The sequence below is a fragment of the Nannobrachium achirus genome, assembly GCF_963921795.1.
Source record: "Nannobrachium achirus genome assembly, chromosome: 14".
Classification (NCBI taxonomy): domain Eukaryota; kingdom Metazoa; phylum Chordata; class Actinopteri; order Myctophiformes; family Myctophidae; genus Nannobrachium; species Nannobrachium achirus.
Genome location: NC_137821.1, coordinates 1,496,586 through 1,514,664, shown reverse-complemented (window position 1 = coordinate 1,514,664; position 18,079 = coordinate 1,496,586). Strand labels below are relative to the sequence as shown.

Sequence of the window (18,079 nt, the reverse complement as noted above, 5' to 3'; positions counted from 1 at the left end):
CCTTGTTGTTGAGTGTGCGCTGCACGGCATTGAAGGCACTGTCTCTTAAATAACAATCCCATTTTTAATTCACCCTTTGTCAGCCTTCTGATTGGTCCCTGACTGACCAACTAGCAGGCTCTTTCTGCCTTGTCCCGCCCTGGTTCCGCCTTTTTTATGTTGAATTTTCTAAAACATTCTCTTTGGAGGAATAAAAACATTTAAAAGCATGCCCAGTCAAAGGTCTCAATAAACCTAAACGTCAGTAGACTGTCTGAAAGCCAACCAATCACCTTGTCCGCCAGGTCCAATAGATCACTGACACGGTCAACAGTGACCAGCCAATCGTATTGCAGCATCAAGGATTGTTTGTCCAATCCAGATGACAGAGCAGTGCAAGCCAATGGGATCACAGGATTCTGCTCTCCGCTCTCTCTCTCTCTCTCTCTCTCTCTCTCTCTCTCTCTCTCTCTCTCTCCACAGGAAGTGAGAGGCGTACCTGACCATATATGTCTCTTAGAAGGACTCTGTTTGGCCCCGCCCCCTCCAGTGAACTGACCACGCCCACCATCGTTCTCCAGGACATGGAGGCGGGGCCAGAAGAGGGCGGGGCAACGTACAGGTAGCAGCGCTAACGTTGATGTCATTTTAGTCATAAAGTTTAGCCATAAAGTGGCCATGTTTTAAAGGCAGCAAATGAGTACAGTCCTGAGAGTCTTTTGAATCAAACTCTGTTTTGTTAGTCACATTTTTGTCGTCTGAAATGTTTTAGTTTTAGTCGACAAAATGTCATGAGAAGTGATGTGTTTATTGTGTTTATTGTGTTTATTGTGTTTATTGTGTTTGTTGTGTTTATTGTGTTTATTGTGTTTATTGTGTTTGTTGTGTTTATTGTGTTTATTGTGTTTGTTGTGTTTATTGTGTTTATTGTGTTTATTGTGTTTATTGTGTTTATTGTGTTTGTTGTGTTTCAGGAGTGAACAACGTCCAGGAGTTCTGTTGAACGTCAACAACAGTAACAACAACGAAGAAGAGTAATGCACACACACACACACACACACACACACACACACACACACACACACACACACACACACACACACACACACACACACACACACACACACACACGCGCGCACAAACAAACACACACACTTTTTGGGTCTGGGCGGTCACTAAGTGCAGAGGGCCAATCCTTCAGTAACACTGGCCCCTACAGAGCAGAGACATCACATGATAACCTGTGCCATATGGTGACTGTTACTGTTGGTCAAACCAATGTTTTGACGTACACCGACATTGAGATTGCTGTGTGCCTACAGCCGCTTACACCAAACTGCTGTGCAGCTGTTTGCACAAAGATGGCAGATCTACAAGCTCACAGCGTGTCGCGTCGTGGTGCGTTCGCTTTGCGAGCTTTGTAGATCTGCTATTTTTGTGTGGATGAGGTTAAAACAGCTGACCACCTGTCCACTGTACCAAGACATCACAGACACATACTGACCACCTGTCCACTGTACCAAGACATCACACATACTGACCACCTGTCCACTGTACCAAGACATCACACATACTGACCACCTGTCCACTGTACCAAGACATCACATACTGACCACCTGTCCACTGTACCAAGACATCACATACTGACCACCTGTCCACTGTACCAAGACATCACATACTGACCACCTGTCCACTGTACCAAGACATCACATACTGACCACCTGTCCACTGTACCAAGACATCACATACTGACCACCTGTCCACTGTACCAAGACATCACATACTGGCCACCTGTCCACTGTACCAAGACATCACATACTGACCACCTGTCCACTGTACCAAGACATCACATACTGACCACCTGTCCACTGTACCAAGACATCACATACTGACCACCTGTCCACTGTACCAAGACATCAGAGACACATACTGACCACCTGTCCACTGTACCAAGACATCAGAGACACATACTGACCACCAGTCCACTGTACCAAGATATCAGAGACACATACTGACCACCTGTCCACTGTACCAAGACATCACATACTGACCACCTGTCCACTGTACCAAGACATCAGAGACACATACTGACCACCTGTCCACTGTACCAAGACATCAGAGACACATACTGACCACCTGTCCACTGTACCAAGATATCAGAGACACATACTGACCACCTGTCCACTGTACCAAGACATCAGAGACACATACTGACCACCTGTCCACTGTACCAAGACATCAGAGACACATACTGACCACCTGTCCACTGTACCAAGACATCAGAGACACATACTGACCACCTGTCCACTGTACCAAGACATCAGAGACACATACTGACCACCTGTCCACTGTACCAAGACATCACACATACTGACCACCTGTCCACTGTACCAAGACATCAGAGACACATACTGACACCTGTCCACTGTACCAAGACATCAGAGACACATACTGACCACCTGTCCACTGTACCAAGACATCACATACTGACCACCTGTCCACTGTACCAAGACATCACATACTGACCACCTGTCCACTGTACCAAGACATCACATACTGACCACCTGTCCACTGTACCAAGACATCACATACTGACCACCTGTCCACTGTACCAAGACATCACATACTGACCATCTGTCCACTGTACCAAGACATCACATACTGACACCTGTCCACTGTACCAAGACATCACATACTGACCATCTGTCCACTGTACCAAGACATCACATACTGACCACCTGTCCACTGTACCAAGACATCACATACTGACCACCTGTCCACTGTACCAAGACATCACATACTGACCACCTGTCCACTGTACCAAGACATCACATACTGACCACCTGTCCACTGTACCAAGACATCACATACTGACCATCTGTCCACTGTACCAAGACATCACATACTGACACCTGTCCACTGTACCAAGACATCACATACTGACCACCTGTCCACTGTACCAAGACATCAGAGACACATACTGACCACCTGTCCACTGTACCAAGACATCACATACTGACCACCTGTCCACTGTACCAAGACATCAGAGACACATACTGACCACCTGTCCACTGTACCAAGACATAACATACTGACCACCTGCCCACTGTACCAAGACATCAGAGACACATACTGACCACCTGTCCACTGTACCAAGACATCACATACTGACCACCTGTCCACTATACCAAGACATCAGAGACACATACTGACCACCTGTCCACTGTACCAAGACATCACAGACACATTTCTGACCTCAGCAGTTGAAGTTGTTTATTGGACGTATCCTCGATATCATCAATAAATATTTCCCCTCTTTTTCAGGGAGGAGGCGAAGAAAGTGGAGGAGGGGGAAAAGGAAGGGGAGGGGCCAGAAGAGAAAGGGGAGGAACCAGGGGAGAAGAAGAAGAAAAAAGACAAGAAGGAAAAGAAGGAGAAAAAAGAGAAAAAGGAGAAGAAAGAGTGAGTCTGTCATTTACTCCTTCATTTATTCTATCTGCTCCTCCCTATTCACCATATTCCTGACCCTCTCTATGGAGGCTGCCATTTTCTTTTACAGAGGGCGCTAGAGAGTTTTTCTCTGTGTGCTGCATCAAAAAACATCTTTTCACTTCCTCCCAAGTAAGGAAGTGACACGGAATTGTCTGTAGCCAAATTTTGCCAAATAAATAAGCCAGTACAGAAGCAACTAGGCTCACAATGTGTCACATTGCAACACGTTGTGAGCTTGTGTATTTGCTATTTAAAAAAGGAAAAAAATATATATATATTTTTTTGAATATCTTTGAAACATTTTAACAACATAAATCTGTGTGGAGGTCCCTGGCACAACATATTTTCAGATGGGGGTCTGCGACTGTGGACAAATTATGTTAATCTGGGGTCCTTGATATGAAAGGATTTGGGAACCAGCTGGTTTAAAAAATATATATTAGAAAGTAAGGCAGCCCAATAAGCAACTACACTATTTTTTTAAAAGACACAAATTGCTTATTATAAGCAGACATGGCAACCCAGGTTAATTCAGAGCCCAGAATGCCAACTACTGACACTTTAATGCAAGGACAACAGGAAACCAACTGATGTTTTTCAGGCCAGCTTTTTCAGCGTCCGCCTCTTTCTGAATTTGGGTCTTGCCTTAAGCTAGATGCAGAATAGATACACGCAGCTCAGACCCGTTGGCAAACGAACGGTCGCTGTTGAGTTTGACAGCAAATTTTGGTTTAGTTTTAGTCATAGTGTTTTGAGTAAAACTTCATTTAGTTTGAGTAATATTTTAATCATCTGAAATGTTTTACCTTTAGTCTAGTTTTAGTCGACTAAATACCATAACGATTTTAGTCGACTCAATACAGTTTTTTTTATTTTTGTCGACAATAATGTATTTTGGCGGTGCCTTGATGGCGTCGTAATGGATGACACTTGGTTGAACGGTGAAAATAGCAGATCTACAAGCTCACACAGCGACACATTGTGAGCTTTTAGATCTGCTATTTTCAGAGCCCAACACCGAGTGGTCTTTTAGTTCTACTGGTCTGGTGCTCTTCTCCACTAGTCCCTCCCTAACATTTTAGTCTTATTTGTTGACTACATTTTCAATACATTTACCCTATAGTTTTAGACATAGCTTATAGCTTATAGTTTTTATTTAGTTTTCATCAGTGAAGAATAGTAGTTTTTCGTCATAGTTTTTATAGTTTTATAATCCTCCTCATCCCTCTCTCTTTGTGACAGGAAAGAAAAGCAGGAGAAGAGAGAGAAGAGGGAGAGGAGGCAGAGGGAGAAGGAAGAGAAGGAGCAGAAAGAGAGGGAGGAGCAGGAGAAGAAGGAGAAAGAAGAGAAAGAGAAGAAGGACAAGGAGGAGAAGGAGAAGAAAGCAAAGGAAGAAGCGTAAGACCATGGAGTATCTCTGCTGGCTGCCTGTCTGCCTGTCTGCCTGCCTGCCTGCCTGTCTGTCTGTCTGTCTGTCTGCCTGTCTGCCTGCCTGCCTGTCTGCCTGTCTGTCTGTCTGTCTGTCTGTCTGTCTGCCTGCCTGTCTGCCTGCCTGTCTAAGACCAAGGGGTCTATCTTCTGCCACCCTATTAAATCCTCACCCTATCCCTGTGAAATGCGGGTACTGCAACTTGCTACTATTGTAGCGTCACGGCCGGGAGGCGAACCCGGGACCCCGATTTGCCAGGTATGCGCGCTAACCAGTCAGCCAAAGTGCCAGGCACGTTGGCGAGAGCCAACGCACATACCGTATAGCCTACACTATCCCTAAATGGTATTTTGGGGACGCTAATACCCGCCACCCATTATGCCAACTCTGTTATTTGCCGTGAGCATGTTGTTGCTATTTCCCTAAAATGTGTATTTTGGCAACACAGATTTAGGAAATCGTATATAGGATCCTAAAACCACCCGCTTTGCCAGCTGCTATCCTATGCCACTTCATTAGTGAGCATGCTGCGCTGCCAATGGACATACATGGAGTCCTGGACACTGGAGTCTCCGACACATTGGGCACCGGGGTGCTTGATGTGTGCACACCTGTGATTTTTCCCATAATCAGCAGAAGTAACAGTGTCAAGACACTGTCTTGACTCACACTGCCATTTCGGTGCCCGACGCAGTGTGTGCGTGGGCAACACGAGCGCATCATTTTCCGAGGTTAGGGTTTAGCATTTTGCAGATTGCTTCAGCAGACACTGTAACAGCAACGGCATCACGCACACATGATGCCGTGATCACTTTTAGGCAGAGCAAATACATATTAGTTATTATGATGATGATGATCAGCTTGGCTCTTCTCTTTTATTCGTCCTTTTTTGGCTCAGTCATTTGTTGGTGCCCTTTGGAAGCTCGGTGCCTGACACACAGTGCTTGCTGTGCGGCGATATGGGAAAAAAATCCGAGATATATCCATGTTTCTGCAACCATGATGAATACAAGTGAATGGACGACAGGATGTCCTGAATACATTATTTTGCAAGGCATCATGGGAAACAGAGTCTTTTTTAGAAAGGAGATGCCAGCACTCACTTTAGAATGAAATCTTTGTCTCTTTATTTCAAGATGCAGCACAGCAGCAAACACAGGACGTTTCGACCCGTGTGGGTCTTCCTCAGCGTGTATCTGAGGTTTACCAGATTAAGTGTCACTTATAAAGGGGACCCGGGTGTAACACACAAAACGGAACGAGAAACATACATTTTAGAAAAGTGACTTTTAGAGAAAACCTTAGTCTGTGCAGGTCCCAGACCCCTCTATAAAAGACAGACTTAAGGGGTGCACACACTGAACGCGGACGGCTGCGCAGCGCCACGTCGCGGTATCGACGCACGTGAAGTGCCGCACGGTAACCCCAACTGGATGCGGCGCGCTGCCACACAGCACATCCATTTCCCCAGGTGGGGAGAACCATGGGAGAACATGTTCACCATGCGGCAACGCTGGACAAATAGAACAGCGGCATATCGCCGCGGCAGGCGAGGCGGCAGACCCCGCGGCTGCGCACGTCTGACACCGCCGGTGTGGGTTAGTTCATTGAAAATAACGGGGCTGTCTATTTTGACGCGTCGCTTCCGCGCCGCCTCCGCGCCGCCTCCGCGTCCAGTGTGTGTTCCCCTTCAGACTTTTCTAAAGTAGTACAAAAGTGGGATATTTAAAACAGAGTCTTTTTTTCCCTCCCTCCTGCCTGCGGTAGAGCGCAGACCTCGCGTGTCTACTGGTGTTCACTTCCTGGTAAAACCGCAAGTGAATGATAATAATAATAAGATGAAGAAGAATACAAGTCATAACAACAGGCCTAATAATAATATAATGTAGGCCTATGTACAGTTTTTAATATCTCACCCCTTTATCGTGTGTGTGTGTGTGTGTGTGTGTGTGTGTGTGTGTGTGTGTGTGTGTGTGTGTGTGTGTGTGTGTGTGTGCGTGCAGGGCTAAGGAGATCTCGGTGTTCGACCCGGCAGGAAACACCTACTACCACTGGCTGGCTGTCATCACCATCCCTGTTATGTACAACTGGATCTTTATCATAGCACGGTACACACACACACACACACACACACACACACACACACACACACACACACACACACAAACACACACACACACACACGCACACGCACACGCACGCACACACACACACACACACACACACACACACACACACACACACAGTCAGATGATTTTCCTGATTCTTTTGTGGGCTAGAAAATTGGAAAATTTGATTTTTGGAGGGGCTAGAAAATCAGGCGATTGAAGGAAAAATGCTTTTCTAAAATAAAATTTCTACTGAAAATCAGATTATACTTTAACCCCCGACCTCTTTACTGGTAGACTTCTCATGTAGAACTGAACACAGAACACTGCAGAGGCTACAGGTGCAGAGGATGATAGAACTGAACACAGAACACTCCAGAGGCTACAACCAGGTGCAGAGGATGATAGAACTGAACACAGACAGCACAACCAGGTGCAGAGGATGATAGAACTGAACACAGACAGCACAACCAGGTGCAGAGGATGATAGAACTGAACACAGACAGCACAACCAGGTGCAGAGGATGATAGAACTGAACACAGACAGCACAACCAGGTGCAGAGGATGATAGAACTGAACACAGACAGCACAACCAGGTGCAGAGGATGATAGAACTGAACACAGAACACTCAGAGGCTACAACCAGGTGCAGAGGATGATAGAACTGAACACAGAACACTCAGAGGCTACAACCAGGTGCAGGGGATGATAGAACTGAACACAGAACACTCAGAGGCTACAACCAGGTGCAGAGGATGATAGAACTGAACACAGAACACTCAGAGGCTACAACCAGGTGCAGGGGATGATAGAACTGAACACAGAACACTCAGAGGCTACAACCAGGTGCAGAGGATGATAGAACTGAACACAGACAGCACAACCAGGTGCAGAGGATGATAGAACTGAACACAGACAGCACAACCAGGTGCAGGGGATGATAGAACTGAACACAGAACACTCAGAGGCTACAACCAGGTGCAGAGGATGATAGAACTGAACACAGCCCAGAGGCTACAACCAGGTGCAGAGGATGATAGTAATCAGCATGGGTGCAACTAGGGTTCCTAATCAGCTGCTGTTCTACAACATACACCCTTTATCACAGTGCCAACACCCTTCTAGCTTGGAGAAGACCAAAATCTAAGATTAGTTCGTTTTGCTGGCTGTATAAAGTTCTTTGGATACATTCCAACTTAGTATACAGAGTTTAGCACTGTGTGGAACTGTGATTTTAAGGGTTCCTGACAAACATTTCATAACTTCATTCCAAAAAACTTGCATCTTAGGACATCCCCACATACAGTGAAACGAGGTACCTTTCTGAATTAAACACTTAGTGCAGATATCTGGAATATTTGCGGGCATATGATGTAGTTTGCCATTCCATTAGTTTCCACTCTGCGTCGTCAATATCTTCCTGAAGGTCCCAATTTCCAAGCATTTAATGTATCTGTTGTTGAATCAACACTATATTCAACTAACAGATTATAATATACAGATATGGAACCACTCCCTTCTAGATTTAATGTTTTCTCAAGTGTTGAGAGGGGTGGAATACACATCACATTGTCACATTTTGTTGACATATAACTTCTTAACTGTAAATATTTAAAGAAATGTTCCGTAATATTGAACTGTAACTTCTCACGTAACCACTTTTATACTTTATACATTGTGCATCATTTCCATTGCAGGGCGTGCTTCCAGGAGCTGCAGAGTAAAGCCCTTTGCACACGGACAATTTCATTTTTTTAAAAGAAAACAATGATTCTCTACGACCTCATGCACACCGGATCCGAATTAGCCGTGCAACGAGTGGCTGCGGCCGTGCGTCTTTTTCTCGATCGAACCCAGTTCGATTCGTGCGTCTTGTCGCATGCGGTAAAAAACTCAACACTCCTTTTATGACTCCTTTTGGGATCCGCATTGCACACCAAATCCAATGCGTTTTATTCATGCAGCAAACGAAAAAAACGCAACTGTCCTGTGTGCAAAGGGCTTTAGACTACATTATAAGTGCAGGATTATATTTCCATTGCAGGGCGTGCTTCCAGGAGCTCCAGTGATACAGTACAGTATAAGTACAGTATAAGTACAGTAACAGTGTTATATTACAGTATAAGTACAGTATAAGTACAGTGTAAGTACAGTAACAGTGTTATATTTCCATAGAGCATGTTTTGAGAAGCTTCAGAGTGACTAACTGTACTCCTGGTTCATCTTGGATTATAAATTATCATATTTCATATAACTGGATTATAAATTATTATATTTCATATATCTGGATTATAAATGATTATATTTCATATATCTGGATTATAAATGATTATAGTTCATATAACCGGATTATAAATGATTATATTTCATATAACTGGATTATAAATTATTATATTTTCATATAACTGGATTATAGATTATCATATTTCATATAACTGGATTATAAATTATGATATTTCATATAACTGATTATAAATTATTATATTTGATATAACTGGATTATAAATTATTATATTTCATATAACTGGATTATAAATTATTATATTTCATATAACTGGATTATAAATTATTATATTTCATATACATGGGATTATAAATGATTATATTTCATACAACTGGATTATAAATGATTATATTTCATACAACTGGATTATAAATTATTATATTTCATACAACTGGATTATAAATTATTATATTTCATACAACTGGATTATAAATGATTATATTTCATACAACTGGATTATAAATGATTATATTTCATATAACTGGATTTTAAATTATTATATTTTCATATAACTGGATTATAAATTATTATATTTCATATACATGGGATTATAAATGATTATATTTCATAAAACTGGATTATAAATGATTATATTTCATACAACTGGATTATAAATGATTATATTTCATACAACTGGATTATAAATGATTATATTTCATATAACTGGATTATAATGATTATATTTCGTAGGGCATGCTTCGAGGAGCTCCAGAGTGACTATCTGTACTCCTGGTTCATACTGGATTACGTTGCTGACATGATTTACGTGGCTGACATGGTGTTCAGGACCCGGACCGGTGAGAACACATGCACGCACACACACACACACACACACACACACACACACACACATGCACGCTTGTTCACCGAAGTTTTGACTTTTGCAAGTCGACTCGACTCAGTGAAAAGTTGAGTTGAAGTCGACTTTATCGTTTGATGACGTCATCACATCACACACGACCCCCCAGTTATTTTGGGGGGTCCCCAGATGATTAACTTAATGTGAAACATTGTTTTCTCACTCAACAGTAAACAAACCAACATACAGTTTAAGTGTATATAGAGGGTATCTGCACATTTATAAAGTGACAATTTAAGGACATTAATACCTCTAAAATTGTCCAAATTGTCAAATATTATAGAGGCAGAAATTATGAAAATATGCTCACAAAAATATGCTCCCAACGCCTGGTGATGCGAGGCGTTGGGAGCTTGTAGATCTGATATTTTCATAATAGAAAGTATATATATTTATTCTACTTTCGACTTTCTCTGGTGGTCGTTGACTTGTGTAATGAAGTCGACTGAGTCGACTTCTTCGTTAATGCCCTAGTGCATGCGTGCTTGTGCGTGTGTGTGTGTGTGCGTGCGTGCGTGCGTGCGTGTGTGTGTGTGCGTGTGTGTGTGTGTGTGTGTGCGTGCGTGCGTGCGTGCGTGTGTGTGTGTGCGTGTGTGTGTGTGTGTGTGTGCGTGCGTGCGTGCGTGCGTGTGTGTGTGTGCGTGTGTGTGTGTGTGTGCGTGCATGCAGGATATCTGGAGCAGGGTCTTCTGGTGAAGGACAGACAGAAGCTGATGGATCGTTACAAGGACAGCACTCAGTTCAAGATGGACCTTCTCTCCATGATACCAACAGACTTCGCCTACTTCGTGTTCGGAACCAAATACCCTGAGATACGACTCAACAAGCTGTTCCGATTCAACAGGTACGCATGTACACACACACACACACACACACACACACGCACACACACACACACACACACACACACACAGTTCTTGTCCAACTTTATGCTTTAGTGTGGCGGCCTTATCAGGGTGGGGTTGCACCACCTCACACTAAGTTATAACGTAGCCTAGTTGTAACGTAAATGGCTTCTAAGTCAAGACTTACGCATTACAAAAATTTCAGCTGTTGCACCACTCTAACGTATCTGCAAGTGACTACTAAATATTTACACCAGCCTTTGGGCAGCACTAAGTCCTTACTAAGTAACCTATCTCTATGGGAGCAGAGCAACTACACTACTAACGTGACAGACAGCATTATATGGGCTATTTAATTAATTCAACAATGAAACGACCCATCTGTTTAAAACATACATTAAGCCCTATACACATTTCGCCATTTGAAAATAGCCGATCTACACGCTCACAATGCGTCTGCTATTAATAGAGTATTTCTATATTGCAGGATTGATACTTTTTTCATTCATTTGAGTACTTTTCAACCACTGCATAGCCGTGGCAGACATACAGCACAACAGCGACTTGAACGGTGCTCTTCCCCCTCCAAATATGCGCTGCCCTGCGTTACTTCACAACGGGGCAAAATGTATGAGGGGCCAATATAATTTGTGATACAATCCGTGTGCAGGGATGCGCTCGCCATGAGCACATGTATCAATATGACTTTGTGTACATGCCAGTGGAGAGACGGAGCTCTGTCTGTTGACAAAAGACGATACAAGCTTTACTTCCTTACTAGAAACAGTTTGTTTTCATTGGATTCGGGAGCTATGATGTCATTTTATGCGACTATACTTTACTTTAGGAACAGTCTACGCATTACTATGTTATGCCTTAAGCAGTTGTGGTGCAACACCTGTTAGTAACTCACTTAGTTACAAACTAACTAGTAGTTACTAAGCCTCTAGTAAGGACTCCCTAACTTAGGGCAGAAGTTCTGGTGGTGACCTGATGAAGGCCAGCTGATGGCCGAAACGTCGTCAAACTACCGGTATATGTTTTAATAAACACTGCGGAGCATCAGCTGTTGTGCGCACTTCTATTCTTTGTAATCTCATGTGAACCTGAGCCTCGGAGAGGATGTGCACATCATCTTGTTATTTTAGCTACCATACCTTGAGAGGATGTGCACATCATCTTGTTATTTTAGCTACCATACCTTGCCATACGCAATTGACCAGTGGGGTCAGTACAGAAAAAGCTAAGGTATGGCAACATGACTGGTGTCTTGCACGCGCGCAAAGCAACAGGCATGATACATTTATTTTAAGAAGTAGATCTAGCTCAGGGGTAGAGAAACCGTTATTAGAGCACGAAGCGTTCCCGAAGGGTTCGAATCCGGGTTCCCCCTGAGTTAATGTCGAAGAGTCCTTGAGCAAGACTCTGAACCCCACATTGCTCCCGGTGAGCAGGTTGGTGCCTTGCATGGTTTCCTCTGCCACCGGTGTATGAATGTGTGCGTGAATGGGTGAATGTAATGCACAATCTATGTAAAGCGCCTTGGATAAAAGCACTATGTAAATGCACCATTTTTACCATTTAGACCCCCCCCCCATTTACATTGCACCTGTGCAGCTGACCTGCGGAACCTGGGAATATACCATTTTGTCAAGCTGGGGAGAATGCAAGTGTGGAGAATATAATTATAATACCTTTTTAAAGTGACCATTTGTTAAATGTTGCATTTGTAGTTATTTCAGTGTATTTTAACGACATAATAACCAGAACAGATAGACAAAGAGACATTCATGGATTTATATTTAAAGGTAACTTTTATTTCCCCCCCTGGACCCAGGGTATGGCAGCTGTAAACCCCTGCCATACCCTGGACCCAGGGTATGGCAGCTGCAAACCCCTGCCATACGCCTCTGTCCCGAGGCGTAACTTGTCACCTGGACAGTGTGCCGTTCTGGTACTAGCTATGGTCTATGTTCTACAGCAGGGTCTTCAACAGGAGGTCCGGGACCCCTAGGGGGTCCTCAGAGTTACTACCTCAGGGTCCTCCAAATCTTTGTGCGACAGAAAGTTTCTTTCTAATGTCCATATTATGAGAACTTTAGCCCAAAATAGCCGATCCACAAGCTCACAACGCTGTGCAGTGCGAGGCGTTGTGAGCTTGTAGATCGGCTATTTTTGGCAAAGAGGTTTGGTGTAGAGGGGAAAAAGAGCAGACTAAGTACAGAGTGGAAGGTCAAGTTTATTTTGACGGTTCAAGTGGTTAAATATCTGAAAACACAAATGCACTGATGATTGTGCTGTCAAACAATGAAACTATATGGAATCTATGAACAGGTCGTAGGGGTCCCTGCTTCATCTCTCCCTCTCTAAGGGTCCTTGGACTGAAAACGTTGAAGACACCTATATTATTCTTCTATCTATTCTTATTATCTATCTATTCTTCTATAGTTCTAACTATAGTCTCATGTCCTCTCAGGATGTTAGAGTTCTTCCAGAGGACAGAGACTCGTACCAACTTCCCCAACCTGCTTCGTATCAGTAACCTGGTCATGTACATCGTCATCATCATCCACTGGAACGCCTGCCTCTACTACTCCTTCTCCAAGGCCATCGGTATGTTCCGCACGGTTGATGGGTTATCCTTTCCCAGAAGAGTAAAACCACAGTCAGTCAGAGTCAAAGAATATCCCATAATTATTAAAGATTACTCCCACACAATAAAGGAGGCCTCACACCAGTGCAAGTCAGTGTTTCTGTTAGTTGTATTGAAAGAATAGTGCAGAGTTCAGCGTACAGTACAGCAATTCACCCATAGTGCCTTCTGCCTATACAAAACATAATTTCACAGATATATGGAGTTACAGAATACATTAGTCACATTCTGATTGGACAATTAAACATAACAATGGATATCAGATGTTTTCGTGTCTTGGGCCTAGGATCCAGAAGGACATATGCCACTGTGTTATCCAGTGTCCTGGGCAGTATGACATTCTTGAGACATAATTTGTCTGGTCTACATCCTTTGTACAGACCTGGAGTGGAGCATATCTCATCACGTGCATTAGTTATTTGTTCAAAAACCTTGGCACTGAAGTTGGTGTTTTAAATATAATAGATATAAAACTGTAAAGGAGGGGTAGGATATTATAAGCATCAGCTTCGTCCTACTCCTTTTCGAACACATTTACGATTTATTGTTCATTGAGATGATTGGAATTGTTTTTATATTATATTTTTACTATTGTTTTATTGTTACATTTTACTGTATGAAGTTCGAAATAAATAAAAAGAAAGAGAAAGAAAGAAAGAAAGAAAGATAGATATGGTTTTAACCCATCAACGGTGTCTTTCTAATGGTAATCTTGGACCTTTCTGTGTGGAGTTTGCATGTTCTCCCCGTGTCTCCTAGGGTAGATACCCTCACAAAAACATGCAGTAATCCTGGTCTCAATACTGCCTCCCCCTGGCCAGCCGGGGCGCTTGATGTGAGGGCAAAGGAACTGGTTGGAATAACGTGTTCCTTCCACGCGCTACGTCCAAACCAGGGAAATCTCCACTGTCAGGTGAAAAGAAGCAACTTGGACTCCTCATGCATATGAAGGAAGCATGAGGTCAGTCCGTTGTCTCCCCAGGCGCGGCAGAGGGAGAGCAGAGCCCAGGATTACATAGGGAATTGGCACTGGGTGAAAAATGGGTTACAAAATTGTGATTTTGAATTTTGAAAATAACTAATGACCTTTGACCCTGTGGTCCCAGCTCTCTTCAGGTAATTCACTAGTTTGCAAATCCCGCCCCATTCTGCCCTGTTACTATGGTGGGACATTTGACCCTGGGCAGATTGTTTTTATAGTGGCAGTGAATGGGATTTTTTTATGTTTTCATAGCCTCATTACAGCTATATAAAGTACCAAAGGAAAAACATCTAGGTGATATTAATAAAAAGGGAAGACAAAGGTACAGTAGTTACATTGCAAAACAGGGGGTTTCCCCGAAAATATATGTTTTAATTTGTTTAATCCCAGTGGGACAGAATCACTATTGCAGATTCTTTTATAGTGGAAGTGGATGGGATTTTTTTCCTTCATAGCCTCATTACAGCTATATAAAGTACCAAAAAAAACACATCTACGTGATATTAATAAAAAGGGAAGAAAAAGGTACAGTAATTACATAGCAAAACAGTAATTTCCCCCCGAAAATATATGTTTTAATTAGTCTAATCCTCTGGATCAGAGAGAGAATATAAATAGAAAAAGAAAGCGCATTGCATCTTGGGTAGGAAGAGGACAGGCTGATCCTCTTCTCCTCACATAATAGGCTGGCTTTTCGTAATTCTGCCCATTTAAATTATATGTACCCAATCGTGACTCTTAGACCATTGATAAGGTCCATGTGAACTATTTTGTTGAAGCTTATTCGTTATGATGAGCGAGATCGCTTGCCGTCGCTATCACCTCCCGCGGCCGTACCGGGCGAACTCCGTGTCGCGCAGTGCGGACAGTTCTTGAAAGCACATTCAACATTCTCCACTGCACAAACTCCACCCCCGATAGCAAAAAGTGAATGGTTTTTTCTGGTTGGCCAGTCAGGGAGTCTCAGGGACCAATCAGAAGGCTGACAAACGGTGAATTGACCAGGTCCTCTCCTGTAGTTCTGGGCTGATCCCTCGCCCATCCTAGCCTTGTTCAGGTCTACAATGTTTTTCCCTGGTGTCCTTAGACCAGGGGTTTTCAAAGTGGGTGACGGGGCACCCTGGGGTGCTGTGACAGCAGTCCAGGTGTGATGGGGCACCCTGGGGTGCCGTGACAGCAGTCCAGGGGTGCCGCAAGACAATTTGGTAATATTTGGAATTTATTTGAACACTTAAACAAATATTTGGTATCATTTTAATAACTGAGTTATTTTCAGTAAGTTTTGATCAAAATGGCTGTTATCTCAACGTTTTCCTTGCAACATAATAATCATAATTCATCATACAAGACTGTCGCACAAAACAGCAGATCTACAAGCACACAACGCCTCGCGATGACCGCGAGGCGCTGTGTGCTTGTAGATCTGCTGTTTTCACTAGTTTAGTACATTTTATAGATGATAAATACAAAACGAAAGGTTTCCACCCGACAACGATGATATGCTATAAATATAAGGTGCTGGGAGTGAAAATTATAATATAATATATATTTATGGGGTGCCCTGAGAGAAAAAAGTTTGGGAACCCCTGCCTTAGACAGCTCTTTGGTCTTGCCCTAGTGGAGAAGCTGGAGTCTGACTGATTGAGTGTGTGAACAGGGGTCTTTTATACAGGTAACAACGTGGGTCAAAATAGGATGCAATTAATATCTCTCTCTGTCTCTGTCTGTCTCTCTCTCTCTCTCTCTAGGTTTTGGCCACGATAAGTTTGTGTATCCGTCTCCCAAAAACCCTGAGTTCGCTCGTCTGGTCAGGAAGTACGCCTACAGCATGTACTGGTCCACGCTGACTCTCACCACCATCGGCGAAACACCGCCCCCGGTGGAGAACTCAGAGTACTTCTTTGTGGTCACAGACTTCCTGGTGGGTGTGGCTTAACGGTGTGATGTCATAATAATGTGGGGGGTCCCTGACATGAAAGCGTTTGGGAAGGAACCGGTTTAAACATTTAGAAAGGAATGCTCCAAATGGTTAGCCTATCTGGCTATTATTTACTGAATGGCTGTATGTCCGTCTGTCTGCATGCTGACGTCACTGGTACTAAACAGTGTTGCCACCATGGTAACCATGGTAACCATGGTAACCATGGTAACAGCCTCATGCTGAACCAGTGACCACATTTGGAGATGACTGAAATCACTGATACATCCTGCCAACCTACGAGCAGATACTTCCACCTCAGTACAAGGACTGCACTTTAAAAACAAACAAACAAACAAACAAACAAACAAACAAACACACACAAGCTAGAAGCAGTGCTCTTCCAAGCACAGGTCTCCACCAGGTCAGGTAGGTCCTGGTGGCGCTAAATGTGAAAAGGGTGCCATGTCTTATTTGGCCTTTAACGGCAATGTGACGCTGCATGCATGATTTGAGGCATTTTGTTCCAAATATTAGTTTGGCAAAAGTCGACCTGCTGGTGGCGCTATAACAGGCCAATGTGAAAAGAGTGGCATTTGTTCCTTGACTTAGTGGGAATGTGCATGCAGAATTTCTTTTTAATCACAAGCTGCGTTCAAGTAATTTTGTTCAAAATGGACAAATCCTGCAAACTTTGGAATCCAATGTTAGTCAATTAGGATGGAATATGAAATATTGGACAGATCCTAACCCTAACCCTAACCCTAACCCTAACCCAGACTGATTTGCATGATTTTTGGATAAAATGTCAAGGAATGATATGATTTTTTTATATATATATAAGTCGGCCTCCTGGTGGCGCTATAAAAGGCAGATATGAAAAATGCAGGGCAAAGGTTTTCCCTTGGCCTCTAGGCAAGGGTGCACATACAGTTGTACACTGATCAGTGACTGTAGGTATAAACACTAATCGCCCATGAGGCTGATTTGAAATTTGTAAAGTGGTATTTATTCCTCTGCCTATTGGGAATATGCATGCACAATTTCAACAAAATCGCACACTGCGTTCATGATTTGAGGCATTTTATTCAAAACGTACCAATCCTGCAAACTTTGGAAGCCAGTTTTAGCCAATCAGGATGGAATATGGAAAATCGGACAGGTCCATGTCGATCACATGACTGTAGAGATACTGTCTACCGATGTGTTTGATTTTTGGACAAACACTGTATTATTATAAAAGTCAGTTTTGTGAAAAACAGCCTCCTGGTGGCGCTAGAACAGGCCCATGTGAGAAATGTGAGGCAGAGGTTCTGAATTGGCATCCAGGGAGTTTGTGCGCACAGTTTGGCAGCGACCGGGCCAACAGCGCCGGAGATTAGCTGGTAACAAACTGAATGGACGGACACACGGACGGACGGATGGACGGACGGACGGACGGACGGACGGACGGAGATGAAAACATAGTCTCTCCCCATGCCATTTGGGCTGGTGGAGACAACAAACATAGTCTCTCCCCATGCCTTTGG

The 18,079-nt window shown here is 43.4% G+C and overlaps 1 protein-coding gene across 1 annotated transcript in view; it reads left to right on the top strand.

Annotated features, from left to right (window-relative positions):
- Positions 1–488: 488 nt before the first annotated feature.
- The window catches only part of cnga1b (cyclic nucleotide gated channel subunit alpha 1b), a gene marked incomplete at both ends in the record, with an annotated part of 38,382 nt that continues 20,791 nt past the window's right edge, over positions 489–18,079 (top strand). Inside the window, 10 exon segments of the mRNA XM_080742293.1 lie at positions 489–601; positions 954–1,010; positions 1,012–1,013; positions 3,375–3,441; positions 4,714–4,869; positions 6,904–7,008; positions 9,984–10,090; positions 10,822–10,996; positions 13,474–13,610; positions 16,381–16,553. Coding sequence (XP_080598419.1) covers positions 489–601; positions 954–1,010; positions 1,012–1,013; positions 3,375–3,441; positions 4,714–4,869; positions 6,904–7,008; positions 9,984–10,090; positions 10,822–10,996; positions 13,474–13,610; positions 16,381–16,553 — 1,092 coding nt within the window.